The 17,124-nt window shown below is 37.2% G+C and overlaps 1 protein-coding gene and 1 non-coding gene across 3 annotated transcripts in view; one reads left to right on the top strand and one right to left on the bottom strand.

Moving 5' to 3' along the window:
* Ccdc88a (coiled-coil domain containing 88A) overlaps nucleotides 1–17,124 on the top strand; it is a 125,494-nt gene that overhangs the window by 31,766 nt on the left and 76,604 nt on the right. For both annotated transcript variants that reach the window (XM_051165166.1, XM_051165165.1), the window contains exons 4-7: nucleotides 9,695–9,764; nucleotides 11,848–11,906; nucleotides 15,936–16,019; nucleotides 16,847–16,987. In XM_051165166.1, coding sequence (XP_051021123.1) covers nucleotides 9,695–9,764; nucleotides 11,848–11,906; nucleotides 15,936–16,019; nucleotides 16,847–16,987 — 354 coding nt within the window. The remainder of the gene's footprint in view (nucleotides 1–9,694; nucleotides 9,765–11,847; nucleotides 11,907–15,935; nucleotides 16,020–16,846; nucleotides 16,988–17,124) is intronic.
* On the bottom strand, nucleotides 16,246–16,352 carry LOC127206075 (U6 spliceosomal RNA). The gene has a single exon (XR_007832762.1). It is a non-coding gene; the product is annotated as a U6 spliceosomal RNA (small nuclear RNA).

Raw genomic sequence — 17,124 nt, 5'->3', positions numbered from 1 at the left:
AGCTGGTGATACTGACGGTTGTAAGACACCGTGTGGGTGCTGGGAATCAAATGTAGGCCCTCTGTAAGAGCAACAAGTACTTTTAACCACTGAGACATTTCTCTGTCAGTCCTTCTTAATTTCTAAAAGACTTTATTTTATATGTACGCATATTTTGCCTATGTTTGAGCCTGTATACCACATGTGTGTACTGCCCATGGGTGTCAGAAAAGAGCATCAGATAGATAGAGCCCTTGGAACTAGAGTCCTGGCAACTGAACCTAGGTCCTTTACAAGCTCTGCTAATCACTGAGCCATCTCTTCAGCCCCTACAATTGTTTATTCTTGACTAATTGTTCTCTTTGTTATTTATAGTGATTTTTTTTATCCTGATTGCTTTTGGCTTGATATCAACTCCTATCAAAATTACATATTGCTATTCTTAATTGTCTCAGCTTTCACTTAATTCCATCTTTCCACGTTTAGTCTTTTTTGTAGATGGAGAAGAGTAGGATTTTTCTTAATATAATAAGCTATTTTTGTTTGTATTGTGTATTGATACTGTATATTGAACCCAGGACCAAGTGCTGTGTCCCTGTGCTATCTCCTCAGCCCTGGAATGCATCTTTTAATTTAATTAAGACTATGTACATTTAGTTGTATTACTGACTCGTTTGCTGACTCCTGTAAACTTGTTGTTTCCTCTTTGGTTTGACACTGTTCTTTCTTTTTCTCTTGTTTATCTTAGAAGCTTGGCATTTTACTGAGTTGGACATATTTTCTTTTTGTCATTTGTTTATCTTCTAAATTTTATTCTTTACTAAAATCTAAAATTGCTTTTAACTGAAAAAGAACTGCTAGTGTCTTCTGCAATGCTGGTGTAATAGCTGTGAATTGCTTTAGTCTATGCTGTACTTTGGACATTTTTATTCTCCATTAATTTTAAGAGGTGAGTCTGCTGGATCTAGCCATCTTGTTGGCAGTTCTCTACTCTCAGTCCTTGGAGTGTGATGTATACTTTCCTGGCCTTTCCACTGAACGGCCTCATGATCCTCTGAGGTTTTCTTTGTAAGTGAGTTGCCATTTTCTCTTGCAGCTGTTAAAATTACTTCATTTTGTGGTTTTTGGCATTTTAACATCATGGAGAATTTCTTTTGTGGCCATGTCTGTTGAGGGTTCTTAATGAGTCTTAGGTTTAGTTTCTTGGTTGTAGCCTAAATGTCTTGGAATTTTTGGTATTGTTTTTTTGTTTTGTTTTTTGTTATTTTGGGCATGTGAATTAATATTTCCTTGTCTCTGTTATCAGTCATTGGTGTCTAGTGCTGCTATCTACTGTGGTGGGGTTGTTGTTGGTTGTTTTGTTTTTTCATTGGCTTTTTCACATACTCGCCTTTCTGGGTTCATTTTTGGTTTTTTATTATATACTTGTCTGCTGGATTTCCCATGTGTACTGCAGACTTTGTTGTCTAGGTCCTGAATTTACTTCCTTACTTTACTCCTCTGCCTGTTTGAACTCTCTTCCAGGTTATTGATTGTTTTTAAACCAAACTGTTGTATTGTTTTACATTTCAGTCATTTCTGTATCTTTTAGTTCATTCAATGAATTGATTGTGAACTTTCTTATTTTTAAACTTTTTAATAAAATTTTTAGGCAGGATCTCATTTTGTCGATTGGCCTGAGGCTTACTGTATAGATCAGGCTGGCCTAGAACTCATAGAGATTCTTCTGCCTTTTCTTTGGAGTTTTGGGATTAAAGACACAGGTCACTGTGCCTGTGCCCTGAGTGTGAGGTTTTACAGGAGGGGTCTTGTTGACTTTTTCATATTTTGCTTCCATTTGTTGGGGTTAGTACCTATTTGGGACCTTTCTTAGGTAGAAACCTTGTCTAGTGCTCAGTGCTCCTTGCCTCACAGAGAGAAAATGAACTGCCATAGCTAACACACCGAGACAAAGCATATGCACAAGAGTAAAAATTAACAATAAGTAATATGCTGCTAATAACTGTAGGTAAGGAAATGGGAAGATTCATACTAATTATAAAATTTAAAACTAGGGTAAAAGTAATAGTAAATGTGTAAACTAATAGATGTTGTCTGGAAAAGGATAACTTAAGGGAAAGTAAGATAGGGGTAAAGAAAGAAAAGCAATTTTTAAGAACAAGAGATAAAAAGCAGTCTTGTAACAGAAAACAAAATTAAGTAATACTAAGACTATGATTAAAATAAAGCCATAAGTGTTTTAAAATAATATAAGAAGTAAAAAACAATTCTAAGAATACTAGACATATGTTTAAAAAAAAAGATAGCAAAAATAATTTTAAATGGCAAAGAATCGAGGCAGCTTTATTCTGAGCCCCTTAGTGGAATCTACTAGGTGTGTGTGGTGGGCTGCACTCACACAGTTGGTATGCTTATTGTCCCTGCACTTCAGGCTAGAGTGCACGTGTCCTTTCTTGCTGCATTTACTTTTTTTTTTTTTTTTCCCCACTGAGTTCTGTGAGCTATAGCTTTCCAGATTTTTTCTTGCTCCAGAGAATGCCTCCCTCCATTTTTGCACCCAGGATTTGCTTATATCAAGGCTGGAAGTGTCCTTTTGTTTTACTAAGATGTCACTAGAGAGCCGGAACTGAGAGCCCTTGTTGCTCTATGTGGCAGTCTTAGTGCCTTCACAGCCGAAGGAGCATGAGGCATGAGAGAAGGAAGAGGCTCTGGAAACTGAGCTATGGGCGTCTGGAGAGCTGCCTTAGAGGTTAAGAGGGCTTACTGCTTTTGCAGAGGATCTGAGTTATATTGCTCACACCTACATGTTGGCTTACAACTAACTGTTATTCTGTTTTGGGAATCTAAGATCTTCTCCTGGCTCCCATGGCCTTCAGCATACATGTGGTCCACATAACTCATGTAACCATATTTAAATTTTTAAGAGGATGAAGGTGTAGATTGCTTGTTAGAATGTTTGCCTAGTATACACAGATGCTGGGTTAGATGCTGTAGTCCCACATAAACCAGGAGAGGTAATAAAATGCTGTAAGAAAGCAAAAGTAAATACAAGTAAAGTAATGGGCTGGATCTAGACCTATGTGTGGCAGTGGAGGCAAGCACTCTAGTGGCCATAGACTTGCAGGGATTAGTCTTCTTAGAGACTAAATCATGGGAGTTGGTGCTTCTGTTTTTCATAGCCTAAGTGCACCGCTGATAACAATTCTCACCAAGTCCAACTATCCCCTTTATATCTATGCCTCTTATGACCACTCCCACCCAGACACTGTGGGAGGGTGTCCTCAAGCTCACATAGTTGTGATGGTTCTTTGTTTTGAGGGCCTTGGAGTAGCAGTCTCAAATAATAGGCCTTTCAAATGGTGCCTGGTTATAGCACTTAGAGATATAGGTGAAAAGTCAACAAGAAGGGTTGGATAGTTTTAGGCCAGAAAAGTAGATTGTGGAGCAAGGCAGAGAAGGAGGTTGAAAGTTTCCCTTTTTATCCCATGATGGGACATTGTGAGGAGTAACCAATAATAAGTAATCAGCCAAAGAAGGTTAAGTGATGGATAAACATCCTCTCTGGCTGGCCACAGGGCAAGAAATAAGTTAATTTGCTTCTAGAAACCATTACTGGAGTTACTGGAATTGCCACAATTCAACCAAAATTGAGTATGCAAAATAGCATGGCCCTGGCTAACAATAGGGAGGGACAAGCTGATTTTTCCTCCTATGCTGGGCCAGCATACAGGTAGAATTACTGTCACACCAATTCCTTCCTGCTAGATTTAAGGCTTCTGAGCATTGACCTATGACTGCCTGTGCACTGGCCTACCATTTGGCTTTTTCCTCCCTGGTAGAGAGGCAGCAGTCCTGCTTTTTTAAAAAAAAATCCATAACCTTTCTGTTTTGTGTGCTTTTTAGCTGTCCCCCACTTTCCTTTCTTAATCCATTACTTTTATTGCTATTTGTTTCTTTCTTTGGGACAAAGCATCTTTCTGTTACCCTGATGTTTGTTCATTTATGGAATCTTCTGCCAACTTTTTTTTTTCTCTCTTGAGTATCCTTAGCTGTCCTGGACTCACTCTGTAGACGAGGCAGGCCTCAAACACAGAGATCCGCCTGCCTCTGCCTCCCAAGTGCTGCAATTAAAGTTGTGCACCACCACCACCTGGCCCAAACTCTGTCATCTTAGCTAGAAATGTCTATTGTTTTCTCTTTTCCTTGTGTTTATATCTGGTTTGGGTTTTGAGATAACACTGCTTTCTAAGAATAAGTCTGGAAATGTTAAACATTATTTTGTGGTGTCCCTTCGTATTGACCAGATGATACCAGGGAAATCAAGGTCTTACAACCTCTTGAGTTTCTTATTTTCATTAATAAAGTATCTTAAGAATGAATTCAAAGCCTGTAATCCCAGCACTGGGGAGGCAGAGGCATGTGATCTCTGTGAGTTCGAGGCCATCCTGGACTATAAAGAGAGTCCAGGACAGCCAGGGCTACCTAGAGAAACCCTGTCTCAAAAAACCAAAAAGAAGGGAGTCAAATGGAAACTACAGTAAAATTGAGAGTTTAAAAGAAATATACTTGAGCCAGGCGTAGTGGTACACACCTTTAATCCCAGCACTGTGGAGGCAGAGGCAGGTGGATCTCTGTGGGTTCAAGGCCAGCCTGGTCTACAAAGAGGGTTCCAGGACAGCCAGGGCTACACATAGAAACTCTGTCTCAAAAAACCTTAAAAAAGAAAGAAGGAAAGAAACTCCTGGGCAGGCAAACTGCAGAGCTCAGCTGCTGCCCAGAGGAAGATACCAGAGGAGAAAAAGGACAGACTTAGGGTTCAGCCACACAGTGGGAAATATGTATGTGGGTGCTCTAGAAAAAAACATGCTTAAAACAGAGGGAGATGAAAAGCAAATATTATACTTTTCTGAGTAATTAAGAAAAATAGGTCCAAGCCATTTGGTTGTGCTCTATAAAACACTGCCCTTCGGGGTAGGACTTCTGGGAGGGTCAAGTACAGTACCTCAGTAGAGGGTTAATTTTCTGCCTATTTTCAGTATCAATTCTTAGTGTAGGTCTGTTTATGTTGTTTATATCTCTTGGTTCAATTTCAGTAGGTCATCAGTGCCAAGAAATGCATCCATTTTTAATAGGTTTCACAACTTGTTGGAATATAAAATTTAAAGTCTTTTCTTATATTCTATATTTTATTTGTCTCTCTTTTAATGTCTTTTTTCATCTCTTAATTTACTTACTTGAGCCTTTTTTTGAAATTTTATTTTTTAAATTTGCTTATTAGTTTTCTTACTGCTTTTCATAGTTTTGGTTTTTAATTTTTCATAGTCTTCTTTATCTACATGCCTTTATCCTTGCTTAAACATTTCCCACCCAGGTTTACCCCTTCCACTTTTATATCACATGTGTTCTCCCTAGCAGCTTCCCACATCCAAAGCGGCACTTATTCCACATAAATACACATGTAATAATTAGAGGCTAGGATCTGCACAGGAGAGAGGACATGTAGCTTAGATTATAACTTTAATATAATCTTTTCCTGTTTCACTCATTTCTCCAAGTTTCTTAATTTCATTTTTTTTTTCCTTTAGAGGTGAATGAAATTCCATTGTGTGTATATATACAATGTTTTATATCCATCAGTGACAGATATCTAGAAGCTGTTTTTTTGTTTTGTTTTGTTTTTGTTCTTGTTTTGGCTGTTCTGACTAGTATAGCAATAAATATGGATGTGCAAGTACGTATGTTAGAATATAAAGGCCTCTGGGTATATGCCCCAGTGTCACATAGCTGAATCATGTGGTAGTTCTCTTTTTAGTTTTCTTAGTACCCTCTAATCTCTGCACCAGCCCTATAAACAGTGACTAAGGATTTCCTTCTCTCACATCCTCTCCAGCACTTGTTGCCATCCAGTTTTCTGATGGCAGCCATTCTGACTGGAGTAAGGTAAAAGTATCACTTACTTTTCTGAGCAGTGCTGGCTACTTTTATGTCAACTTGACACAGAAGCTATAGTTATCTGAGAGAAAGAACCGTAGTTGAGAAATTGACTCCATCAGATAGGGCTGTAGGCAAGCCTGTAAGACAGTGGCTCTCAACCTGTGGGTCATGACCCCTTGTGGGGGGCCACATTATCAGATATCATGCATATCAAATATTTACATTACCATGCATAACAGTAGCAGAGTTACAGTTATGAAGTAGCAACGAAAATACTTCTGTGCTTGGGGGTCACCACAGCATGAAGAGCTGTATTTGGAAGGTTGAGAACCACTGCTATAGGGATTTTCTTAATTAGTCCATTGTGGGTGGGGCCCCCATTAGACTGGTGGACCTGGGTTCTAGAAGAAAGCAGGCAGAGGAAGCCATGGGGAGCAAGCCAGTCAGCAGCACTGCTCCATGGCCTCTGCATCAGCTCCTGCCTCCAGGTTCTTGCCCTGTTTGAGTTCCTGTCCTGACATTCTCCAGTGATGGACTTTGAGGTGGAAGTGTAAGCTGAATAAACCCTCTTCTCCCCAACTTGCTTTTGGTCATAGTGTTGCAGCGTATTGATAGTAACCCTAACTAGGGCAGTTGCTGAGATAAAATATCATGACCAAGACAAGTTAAGGAAGGACTTTATTTTGGCTTATGCTTCTAGAAAAAGAGTCCATCATGGAAGCCGGGCAGTGGTGGTGCATGTCTTTAATCCCAGCATTTGGGAGGTAGAGGCAGGTCGATCTCTGTGAGTTCCAGGCTAGCCTGGTCTACAAAATGAGATTCAGGACAGCCATCGTTGAGGGAACTCAGGTCAGGAACTCAAGTAAAGCCCATGGAGGAATTGTGCTCACTGACTTGTTCTTTTCTACAACCCAAGACTGCTTGCCCAAAGGTGGTCCTGTGCACAGTGGGCTGAGTCTTCTCACATCAATCATTAATTTAAAAAACAATCCACAGACTGGTCTATAGGCCTCAGATGTTCTGCAGCTTTGAGTGATGGGAACCAAACTCAGGCCCTCTGTGAGAGTTAACCGCGCCGTCTTAGGGGAGCTTACATTGCATCCCATGGGTTGGACGTGTAGTGTTTCATTTTCAGTTCCTTTCTTGATTTCCTTTTTATTTGGTCAGTCTGATAGAGGCATTTCCTCAATTAAGGTTTCTGCTTTCCCCAAATAGCATTTCCTTACTAGGTCACTTCTGAAGGACTTTGAGGACTTGAAAGTGGAGTGATGGATGTCTGGGTCAGTGCTGGCCTGGTACCTCACCCTCCAGCTCTGGTGCTTCACATGTAAAATTTATACCTGGTTCACAGTTAAGACATCTTTCTCACTATTAGGTACATGAAGTTTAGTCGATGCATGTTTGTGTATAACTTAAAGTAAAGTGCTCAAATTAAATACTACAACTGACACCATTTCATGATATAATGCCAACTAAGCTATGAGGGAGGAAGCTACTTTCAGTATCCTTCAATACACAAGCAATATTTTTATTACCTATAATGCTTTCTAGTTCTTTTTCAATTTTTATAGTTCTCTTACTCTTTGGGACTGTCTTCATGCCAGAACTGAATTTTTTTTCTAGTGAAACTGTTCTTTAAAATATCCTTGGAAATGCCCAAATTTTCTTTGACGACTTGCATGTCTTTACAAAATTTCAACATTCTCACATTTACTAATACTCTTCATAACTGCTTTTTGTTTGTTTTATGTTTAAATTTTTATTTATATATGTATATGTGCCACATTTGTGCAGACTGGTCTGTGTGGCCAGAATAAGATGGGCCTTGGAGCCAGAGTCAGAGGTAGTTGTGAGGCACCTGCTGTGGGTGCTGGGATCCAAACTCAGGTCCTGAGTGAACAGCATACGCTCTCAGCCTTTGCACCATCTCTCCAGCCTCTCCTGCTGTATTTTATCTGTGGCGCTCATGACCTGAAGCACTTGGACATGTATTTACTGTTTACTCTTACTAAAATGTAAGTTCCTGTAGAGCAAGTATTGTTAGCTGCTCTATATTTCTTCAAATAATATGTGGCAAATAATGAGCATTCAGTATTTGTTGGACATATGTTCCAATTTAGATTAGAATTTTAGAAATTTCCAAAAAATTCTCTTTTTAAGACTATTAATGTTTTTACTTTTTCATGAATTTTATAGGTGTGTTTTATCACATGCGTCAATGGAAGCTACCTTAACTAGTTTGTGTATGTCCTGTCCTGTTTTTATAATCCTCTTAGTAAAGTCATGTTTATTTTGTGTTCATTTCCATATTCTTATTCCCATTTCTTTAATATCTTAATCATGACTATCTTTAGAGCTGAGTGAATTTCTAACACAGTAACATTTTAATTGTGGCAGTGAAAATTAAGCTTTTTACCTCTCTCTTATGTGCGCATGCATGCGCGCACCAAGACACACACACACACACACACACGCGCGCGCAGCTTACTATGTAGACCAGCCTTGAGCTCAGCTCTGCCTGCCTCTGCTGAGTGCTGGGTCAAGGCATACATCAGCATGGCCAGCTTGAACTCTCCTGTGTAGGCCAGGTTGGTCTTGAACTTCCAGCAGTCCTCTGACCTCAAGTTTTAAAGTAGCAGGCTTGTGCCACCATCCCAGCTTATATTGTGTATGTTTTAAAAACAACTTGTAAGGCTACATTAGATCTAAGATACCTATGGTAGCCATAGAGTAACCAAGTAGAAATTGAAGTCATTTTCTTTCTAAAAATTTAGTGTAATTTTTGTGGGGTTTTTTTTGTTTTGTTTTGTTGAGATTAGTGTAATTTTTTTTAACTGCCTTACTACTTTATGTTGTTATTGTCAGAGTTAACTTAAATTTAACACTTTAAAATAATGTAATAACTAAATTATATTAAACTCAGAAACAGTTTAATACAATTTAATCATTTTATACTTTTGTTTTACTTTCTATCCTCCCCAACAAAAGGTTTTATAAAAAGCCTAACAATTCAGATTCCACTGTAGCACTCACATTCCATGTTAGATAGATGTTATATGATATTAAATCTATCAGTTATACAATTTTGAATTATAAGTGGACGTATGGTGTAAAGGCCAGTGTTTGTTTAATGGAGTCATTGATGAGTCTGGTGATAAGTGAGTCTGAGTGTGTGTTGTTATGATGAGAAGAGACCTGAAAAGAGAGTGCCATTGCCGTTGACAGATAGAACGTCACGTGCAAGTCAGTAGAAGAGTGCTTCTGACTCATCAGTGTTGACGCACATTACTCAAAAGCAGGTTTTTAAGTTTTATTTATAATGTCTTTAAGATAAAAAATTTCCCCATAATCTTAAAATTAGTCTTCATTTGGATTCAATGTAAGAAAAATCTAAAAGTAAAAATAAATCAAAAGGTTTTATCTTTTAAATTGTTTACTTATTACTATATTTTGAGATAGGGTTTCACTCCACAGGTAAGGCTATCCCAGACTCAATATTTAACCCAGGCTGGCCTCAAAACATCTTAAAAAGAAAAAACAAAAAACTCTTGTCTCAGCTTTACAGATTCAAGGGTAACAGATCCTTTAAGTCTGTCATAACTTAGCTATTTATTTAATTTATTAAAGGTGCAAAAGACGAGACATAATGGATCCTCTATATATTTATTTTTAATATAGCATACCCATAGAGGAGTATACAAAACCTAAATTATAACTTGGTGAGTGGTTCCATGGTCAGCACTAGTCATGTGGTTACTAACTACTGAATATCTTTTTACAGGAGACTTTGCAGCAGTTGATTATGATGTCATTGCCAAATGTCTTGATCATTGGCAAAAATCCCTTTTCTGGTAAGTCTTAAGTCCGTATGATGTGATAATAATGCCTATGTTTGTTTAACATTAATAATGTTTACCAAGGATTTGACCATTTATCCCCATCCTCAGTAGCTTTTCTTCAACCTCAATTGAAAAGTTGAGGATGCTATTTTGTAAGAAAAAAAGCTGTTAGTGGTATATACACACTCAACACTAAATCTGATACATCGAACTGGTAGCTTTGGGGAGGTTATGATTTTTATTATCTCATTCTAAGCAGTGGTGTTAGAACAGGACTGATGTTGAGACAGTTAATTTTTATATTTATATACCTGTTTACTGCTGCCAAAATGTTGGAGCTCTGGATTTTTTTTCTTGTTGTTTTGTTTGTTTGCTAGTTCACTTTTGTAATCATGTGGACTGAATGTTGGACTCAATCACTAGCCCAGCTCCTGTATCATTGAACTGTACTCCACCCGTTAGGTTGAAGTTTTACTGATGAACATTTTAATTTATAATAAACTATTTCTTAGTGGAAGACGAGAGAGTTTCTTAGATTATTTAAATTATTATATTCTAAAAGGTCTTACTCCTTTACTAGAATGTTACTTATATTTTGCTGTTTCTGGAACTTGATCCTAGGGTCTCCCATACACCACACATGTGCTGTACCCGTGCATCCTAGAGTTTACTTTTTGAAACTGAGTAACTAGCAACTATAAAACATCCCAGCAGAGGACTACATGATACTCAGATCGAATATATCTTCTCTAACTGAACCCTAGCCCAGTTGAGACAAAAATAAAACCCAAGTAAAAGGCAGTATGTAAGCAGCTGCTTTTATAGAGGAATCTACCAATGAAATACATTAGTAGTGAACTCAATTAGAAATTCACTTATTTAGGTGATCTTTAGAGATGTTCTAGGGTATTTGGTTATATAAGATTAGCGTCTAAAATGGGATTATTTCCGATTCCATATGCATTTAGTAAGTAAATACCAAGTCATAGGGTAGACATGGTTTTTGTGTTAGGGGACCTTGTGGTTTGGTGAAAGTTCCAAAGATTCCTGTGAGATAATATAATTCATGTGACAAAGATATATACAAAATGCTAATGCATGTAACAATACAGAGATGCTACCTACTCAGGATTGGGGTTGGGGGCCACAGAGATGTAAGATACATCTAGGGTGATGGGATTTGAGGGGAAGGAAAGCAACTTGTTGCCAAACTTAAAGCAGAAGAGTGTGCATGCATGAATAATGATTAATAAAATGGTTTAGTAAAGCTGGAAAAATGTTAATTTAAAAGTAAGAGGAAATATTGACTATGAAGAGCTAAATTTCATTACAAGTATGTTAACCTGATAGCAAAAATCTCTCTGAATGTTACGTGTTTGTGCTATGTTCAGCTGAATATTTTAAGACAATCTTAACTGAACACTGTTGACAAGGGGTGTCTGCAGTTCTGTTCTGGACTGATAACTTTTATCCAGTTTTTTACATACACTTTCTTTTTTTAAAATTTATTACTGTAAAATAGGATCTCACACTGTAGCCCCAGGCTGGCCTGGAACTCACTATGTAGTCCAGGCTAGCTCATGTAGTTCTTCTACTTTAGTTTCTTAAATGTTGGGATTACAGGTATGACCTACCCCATCCAGCTTATTTTATTAGACTTACTGTGATGGGCATTTAAGTTTCTGATCCTTATGAACCTGTGCAGTGAGAAATATGTTTAAATTATATAGGTAGATGAACCCTAGTGTTTGTATTCTAGTAGGAAAATAATAAAGAAGAACAGACCCATTAGCAGCCACTCTGGTGTGCCCTTATGTCAGCAAGGCTGATGTAGTGCAATCTGTAGGACAGAGCAGATGGCTTAGTGTGCTTGGCTTAAAGCTTATTTGTCTGCACTGTCGCCCCTTCAAAGGAGTGTTCTTGTCATGTCTTCTGCTGCCACCACTTTGTGCACACATAAGACACCTGTTTACATTCCACCAATTGTTTGCAAAGTTCGTCTTCGTACAGTCAATCATCTCTAGGATTGATTGTCCAGTGTGTGAAGGAGTTGAAACAAAGCTAAATGCTGTCCTTACTAGTGTTTTTATTTCAGAGCAAGGCACAGAAGAAGTTAAAAAGTTGCTTTTACTCTTACTTGGTTGTGCAGTTCAGGTAAGTTAAAATATTTCTTCATATATTCATTCTTACAAACTGTTCTTGAGGCTCTAGTTTTCTGAAAGACTTGATATTCTTAAGTATATCACCTTATAAAGAAATTATGTCAAAGAACATTTCTTTTATTTAAAGAAATTAGTTGTAGTATTAATGTCATGTTTTTTCCCTAATTTAGAAGCATCTCCATACGTTTCTTCTAGTTTGCTTATGCAAGTTTGTGCCTTAGGAAAAGATAATTGGAAGTAGCAGTTAAGAGAGGATTTGGGGCTGGAGCAATAGGTTAAGAGCACTGGCTTACTCTTCAAGAGTACCCAAGTTTGATTCCCAGCACCCACAGATTCCATTCTCATGAAATCTAATACCCTCTTCTGACCTTTGTGGGCACCAGGCACAGCCATAATGCAGACATACTGTAGGCAAACTCACATAAAAATAAATAAATCTTGGGGAATTTGTGGGAAATGTTTTTGTATGTACATGACTGTTCATGTATGCACATGTAGGCATGGGAAGAGCAGAGGTCAGTATCAGGTGTCTTTTCAGTCAACTTATTTCTTGACCTAGGGTATCTCACTGAACCTGGGACTCTCTGACTTAGCTATACTTGCTGCGGGTCCCAGGGATCCTCCTGTCCCTGCCTCCCAGCATTGGAATTACAGGTCCACACAGATGCACCCAGCTCCTTGTCTGGGTGCTGGGATCTGAACCCAGGTTATGCACACACAGCAGGCACTTTTCTAACAGTCAGCCTTGGCCCTATCGTTCTTTAATGATAGCCAACAGTTACTGAATACATAAATTGCCAGGTGTGATAGTTTATATAGGTTTTCTTGCAATCTTTTTCTCAAATAAGGTTGGTGCTTGGGTAGATATTTAAGTTATTTTTACAAAGTTGATACTTGTGAGTGTAGGGTGCTGCTTTAATAATTACAGTGGGAGTCTGTATCTACAACAAATTGAGAATCACTTTAGATTTAGGTCTGTTTGCTTGTAGGCTAAAGCATACTGACCTGACTTCCATATCTACTTACCTAGATTTTGCATTTAATTAACCTAAAAAACAACAACTGTGTGTGTGTGTGTGTGTGTGTGTGTGTGTGTGTACACACACACGTGCATGCCACACTTGTGGAAGTCAGAGAACAGCTTACTTAAGACATGTCTTAAAAAAAAAAAAGACCTGTCTATAGTTGCCATGTAATAGTTTGTTTTTTTAGTTTCTGGAAGTTCCCCTCTCTGGGCCACCAATCTCTGTAAGAGCTCTAGGGTTACAGATGCACACTAGCACATCCAGGGTTCCTGTAGCAGGCCATCACACTTGCATGACAAGCACTTTATCCACTCACCATCTCTGAAGGCCACTGCTTTTTAAATTATTTCAATGTAGAGTTGTCCTGGTTCTTCAGAGAATGAAGTATTCTGAGTTTTGCTTTAGAGTTTGATTTATTGTTCCTCTGAGACATGGTCTCCTGTACCCCAGACTGGCCTCAAACTTGTTATGTAGCTCTGGTTGGCCTTGGATTTCTGATTAGTGTACTTCCACCTCTCAGTGCTGGGATTACAGCCATGCACCACCACACTCAATGTATGCAGTGCTTGGAATTGTAAGTTTGTATTCATGTACGTGAGGCAAGCACTTTCCCAACTGAGCTATGGCCCCAGCCTATGAAATGATATTTTTGTAAACAAACAAATGAGTTCACTAGTAATATTTCACATTTATCTACATATATTCTAGAATTTGTTGGCTTTGAGATGACTGCTTAGGAGATATGTTTGGTTTATATATACTAATTAAACATGATGTATCCAACATCAATGTTGAATATATATGCATATATATGTATATATATATATATATCATAGATAATGATCAGATCAGAATTATTTGTATGCCTATAACATCAAGACATTATTTATTTGTTTTAAGGGCCTACAAATATCTTCTGACCTGGCTGTTTTTCAGTGTTCAGTTAATTGTCCACCATGGTCCTGCTGTACAGTGTATGGCATTAGTTAAAGTTATTCTCCTACCCATCTATCAGGGCGTCAGTTAGCAGTCCCCTGTTCTAATCTAGCTCGGCTCCAACTCACCCCGTCCTCTTTTTTTTTTTTTTTCTGAGACAGTGTTTCTCTGTGTAGCCTTGGCTATCCTGGACTCACTTTGTAGACCAGGCTGGCCTCAAACTCACCGAGATCTATCTGCCTGCCTCTGCCTCCCTATCTTTCTCTTCTTAACACCCTTTCTACCTTCTGGTTACCACTATGGGGGCACTATTCATATATAAATAAGTCATTACATTTCTATAATATGTTGTACATGATTGTTTATATGCCAACCAATTAAATATTAAGATAAATAATGTTGTTTGTTGTTGCTGATATTCCAATTGGTTATCAGTTCTTACTCATTTATAGCTTCTATATATTGCATTTGCTTTTAAAAATACCTTTGTTCCTTTGTTGGTGAATATAACAGATGTAACTGATAAATGTAGTTTATATAATGTATAAATGTAGTTTATATAATGTATAAATGTAGTTTATCTCAACGCAGTGCTAGTGAAGAAACAGTGATTTGTAGGCTTATAAAAGGGGATGTATGTTTCTTTTTTAAATGGTAGCAGAGAACCATTAAGACAGTTAAATTGCGGTACTCTGAATTAATATTAATTATTATATTTCATAATTGTCATTTTGTATTCTGATTAGCTAAAAAATTATTCATAAGTCAGTAATTACAGAAATGTTAAATTAAGAAATTGGCGTTGCTGTTTGTGAAAAGCTGGTTCACATATGCTGTGAATGTATAGTTAGAAAGTTAATTAACAGTTCTTACAAGACCTGCTTAGTATTTCCTAGTCCAAAAGAGATGAGTGTTTTTAAGCCTATTGAAGCCTATTTCATTCCCTCCAAAAGCCTTCAGTTCCTACTCATAACTAGGAATTGTGCTTTCCTGGTAATTTACTTTTAAACATTTTTATGTCATCGCAATAGTTAGTTTTTACTGGGATGTAGAACTCTGGGTGACAGTATGGAGTATGTTTAGATGATCGTATAACGACATAAGTAGAGCATTAGAAACTTAACTAACTTGAATCAGACCTTTGTAAGTTTCTTAATGATCAAAGAGCCAGTTTTCTTCTTGAGGATGTGTTGTCTTCTCCGGCTCTGTAATTGGCCCGGGAGATGCATCTCAGCCTGGCACAGGGCAGCGGTGTCTATTTGGTATGCACCTCTCATTTGGTAAGCCACAAGAATACAGTTGGAGTAGCAGTTGGATTGCTATATGAGAGATGTAGACAGAGGCAGAGATGAAGATGTGTGTTGTTGTTATTTAATCCTTATTGGAAAAAGATTAGGTTTATATTGTACATTTTTAGCTGAAGTGGTTACATGTATATTTATATTCAGTATTAAATTTTGCCCCTGGTTACTTTGCTACAGTAGAAACAACCCAAATATTTATTATAGTACATTACAAATGTTGAACTGGAGCATCAAAGTTAGTTTCTTTTATTAAGATTGATGGGATGAATATGAGAGAATAAATTGTAAACTTGAGTAAAAAATTGCCTAAGTTTTTCCCCCAAGAAGAAAGGCAGTGTTGTTTGGTGACAATCAAGGACTGACTGAGCATTTTGGCTGTATTCCGAATTCTGCCACTGACTCACTGTGGTTTTTGGCAAGTAACTTGTTCTCTCTGAAACAAGTTCTTGATTCTTTACTTCTCTGTTTGTAAAGTTAGCATAATAATATCCTGACCTCAAATGTGTTGCGTAATATGTTCCCACTTTAGAACTTTCCAGCATAAAATAGTGTAGATTTCAGTGCCTGGCTCTTAAATGTTTCAAAATCATTGTATCTTTATTAGGTAAATATATCTGAGAGGTGGTTTAAATGTAGAATAAAACCTTCACTGGGCTGTTCAAATATAAAGCTTCATATGTTTTAATTTATATATAGCATTTTAAGAACAATACTGGGTCTGAATGCTTCTTACTGCCCCCCCCCCATTTATTTCAGTGTCAGAAAAAGGAAGAATTTATTGAAAAAATTCAAGGTTTAGATTTTGATACAAAAGCAGCAGTTGCCGCACATATTCAAGAGGTAACAACCTGTATGTATGTATGTATGTATATATATGTATGTATATGTATGTATGTATGTATGTATGTATATGTATATATATATTTTTTTATTTTTATTTCATTTTATTTTATATGTTTTATTAATTTATTCATATTACATCTCAATTGTTATCCCATCCCTTGTATCCTCCCATTCCTCCCTCCCTCCCACTTTCCCCTTACTCCCTTCCCCTATGACGGTGACTAAAAATATAGAATGCTTCACGAATTTGCATGTCATCCTTGTGCAGTGCCCATGCTAATCTTCTCTGTATCGTTCCAATTTTAGTATATGAGCTGCCGAAGCGAGCACTATGTATGTGTATATATGTTGATTTACTTTTTGTGAAGCTTGCAGTGTGTTTTTAAATATTATCTCCCCAAATACTTAGTTACAGGATAAACAAGAACAATTAAAGATCAAATATAAGTTAACCTTTTATATTACTTTTTCTCTTTAGAGAGAGAGAATCTTGTAAGTGAGTTTTGTGTGGCACAGTACTTATTGCACATTTGCTCTCACTTTTGTCTTTGAGGACATGAAATGTTGAGGGATAAAGTTTATTCCTATATTAGGTAGCAGAGAATGAATGATGGGGAAAAGATAATAAGTTTAGTCTTTATGTGCTTTTTCTTGAATGAATGATCATTTTTTTATTGAGCTGTTATCTAAATTACACAAATACATTGATTTAAAAAATCCTATTAGAACAAACCTTTCTGCTTTTGTGGTTGAGCTAATTCTGTACTAAAATGAAGTCAGTATTTAAATATTAGCCATTCTTTATTTCACTTGCCTCTCTAAAGGTAACTCATAATCAGGAAAATGTGTTTGATCTGCAATGGATGGAGGTGACAGATATGTCTCAGGAAGATATAGAACCACTCTTAAAAAATATGGTATCACATCTAAGAAGACTGATAGATGAGAGAGATGAACATTCAGAGGTTAGTACATTTCTTTCATTTTATTATGGAAGTGTGTTTTCTTTTTTTCTTTTCTTTCTTTCTTTCTTAAAAGTAGTTTTCTAGAATTAAGACCCTTTTCCTTAAGGTTAGGTAATAATAAACTATAGTCATTCTTT

This window comes from Acomys russatus, chromosome 22 (assembly GCF_903995435.1).
Source record: "Acomys russatus chromosome 22, mAcoRus1.1, whole genome shotgun sequence".
Taxonomy (NCBI): domain Eukaryota; kingdom Metazoa; phylum Chordata; class Mammalia; order Rodentia; family Muridae; genus Acomys; species Acomys russatus.
Note: the sequence above shows the minus strand (reverse complement) of the source record. Positions and strands in the feature narration are given on the sequence as shown.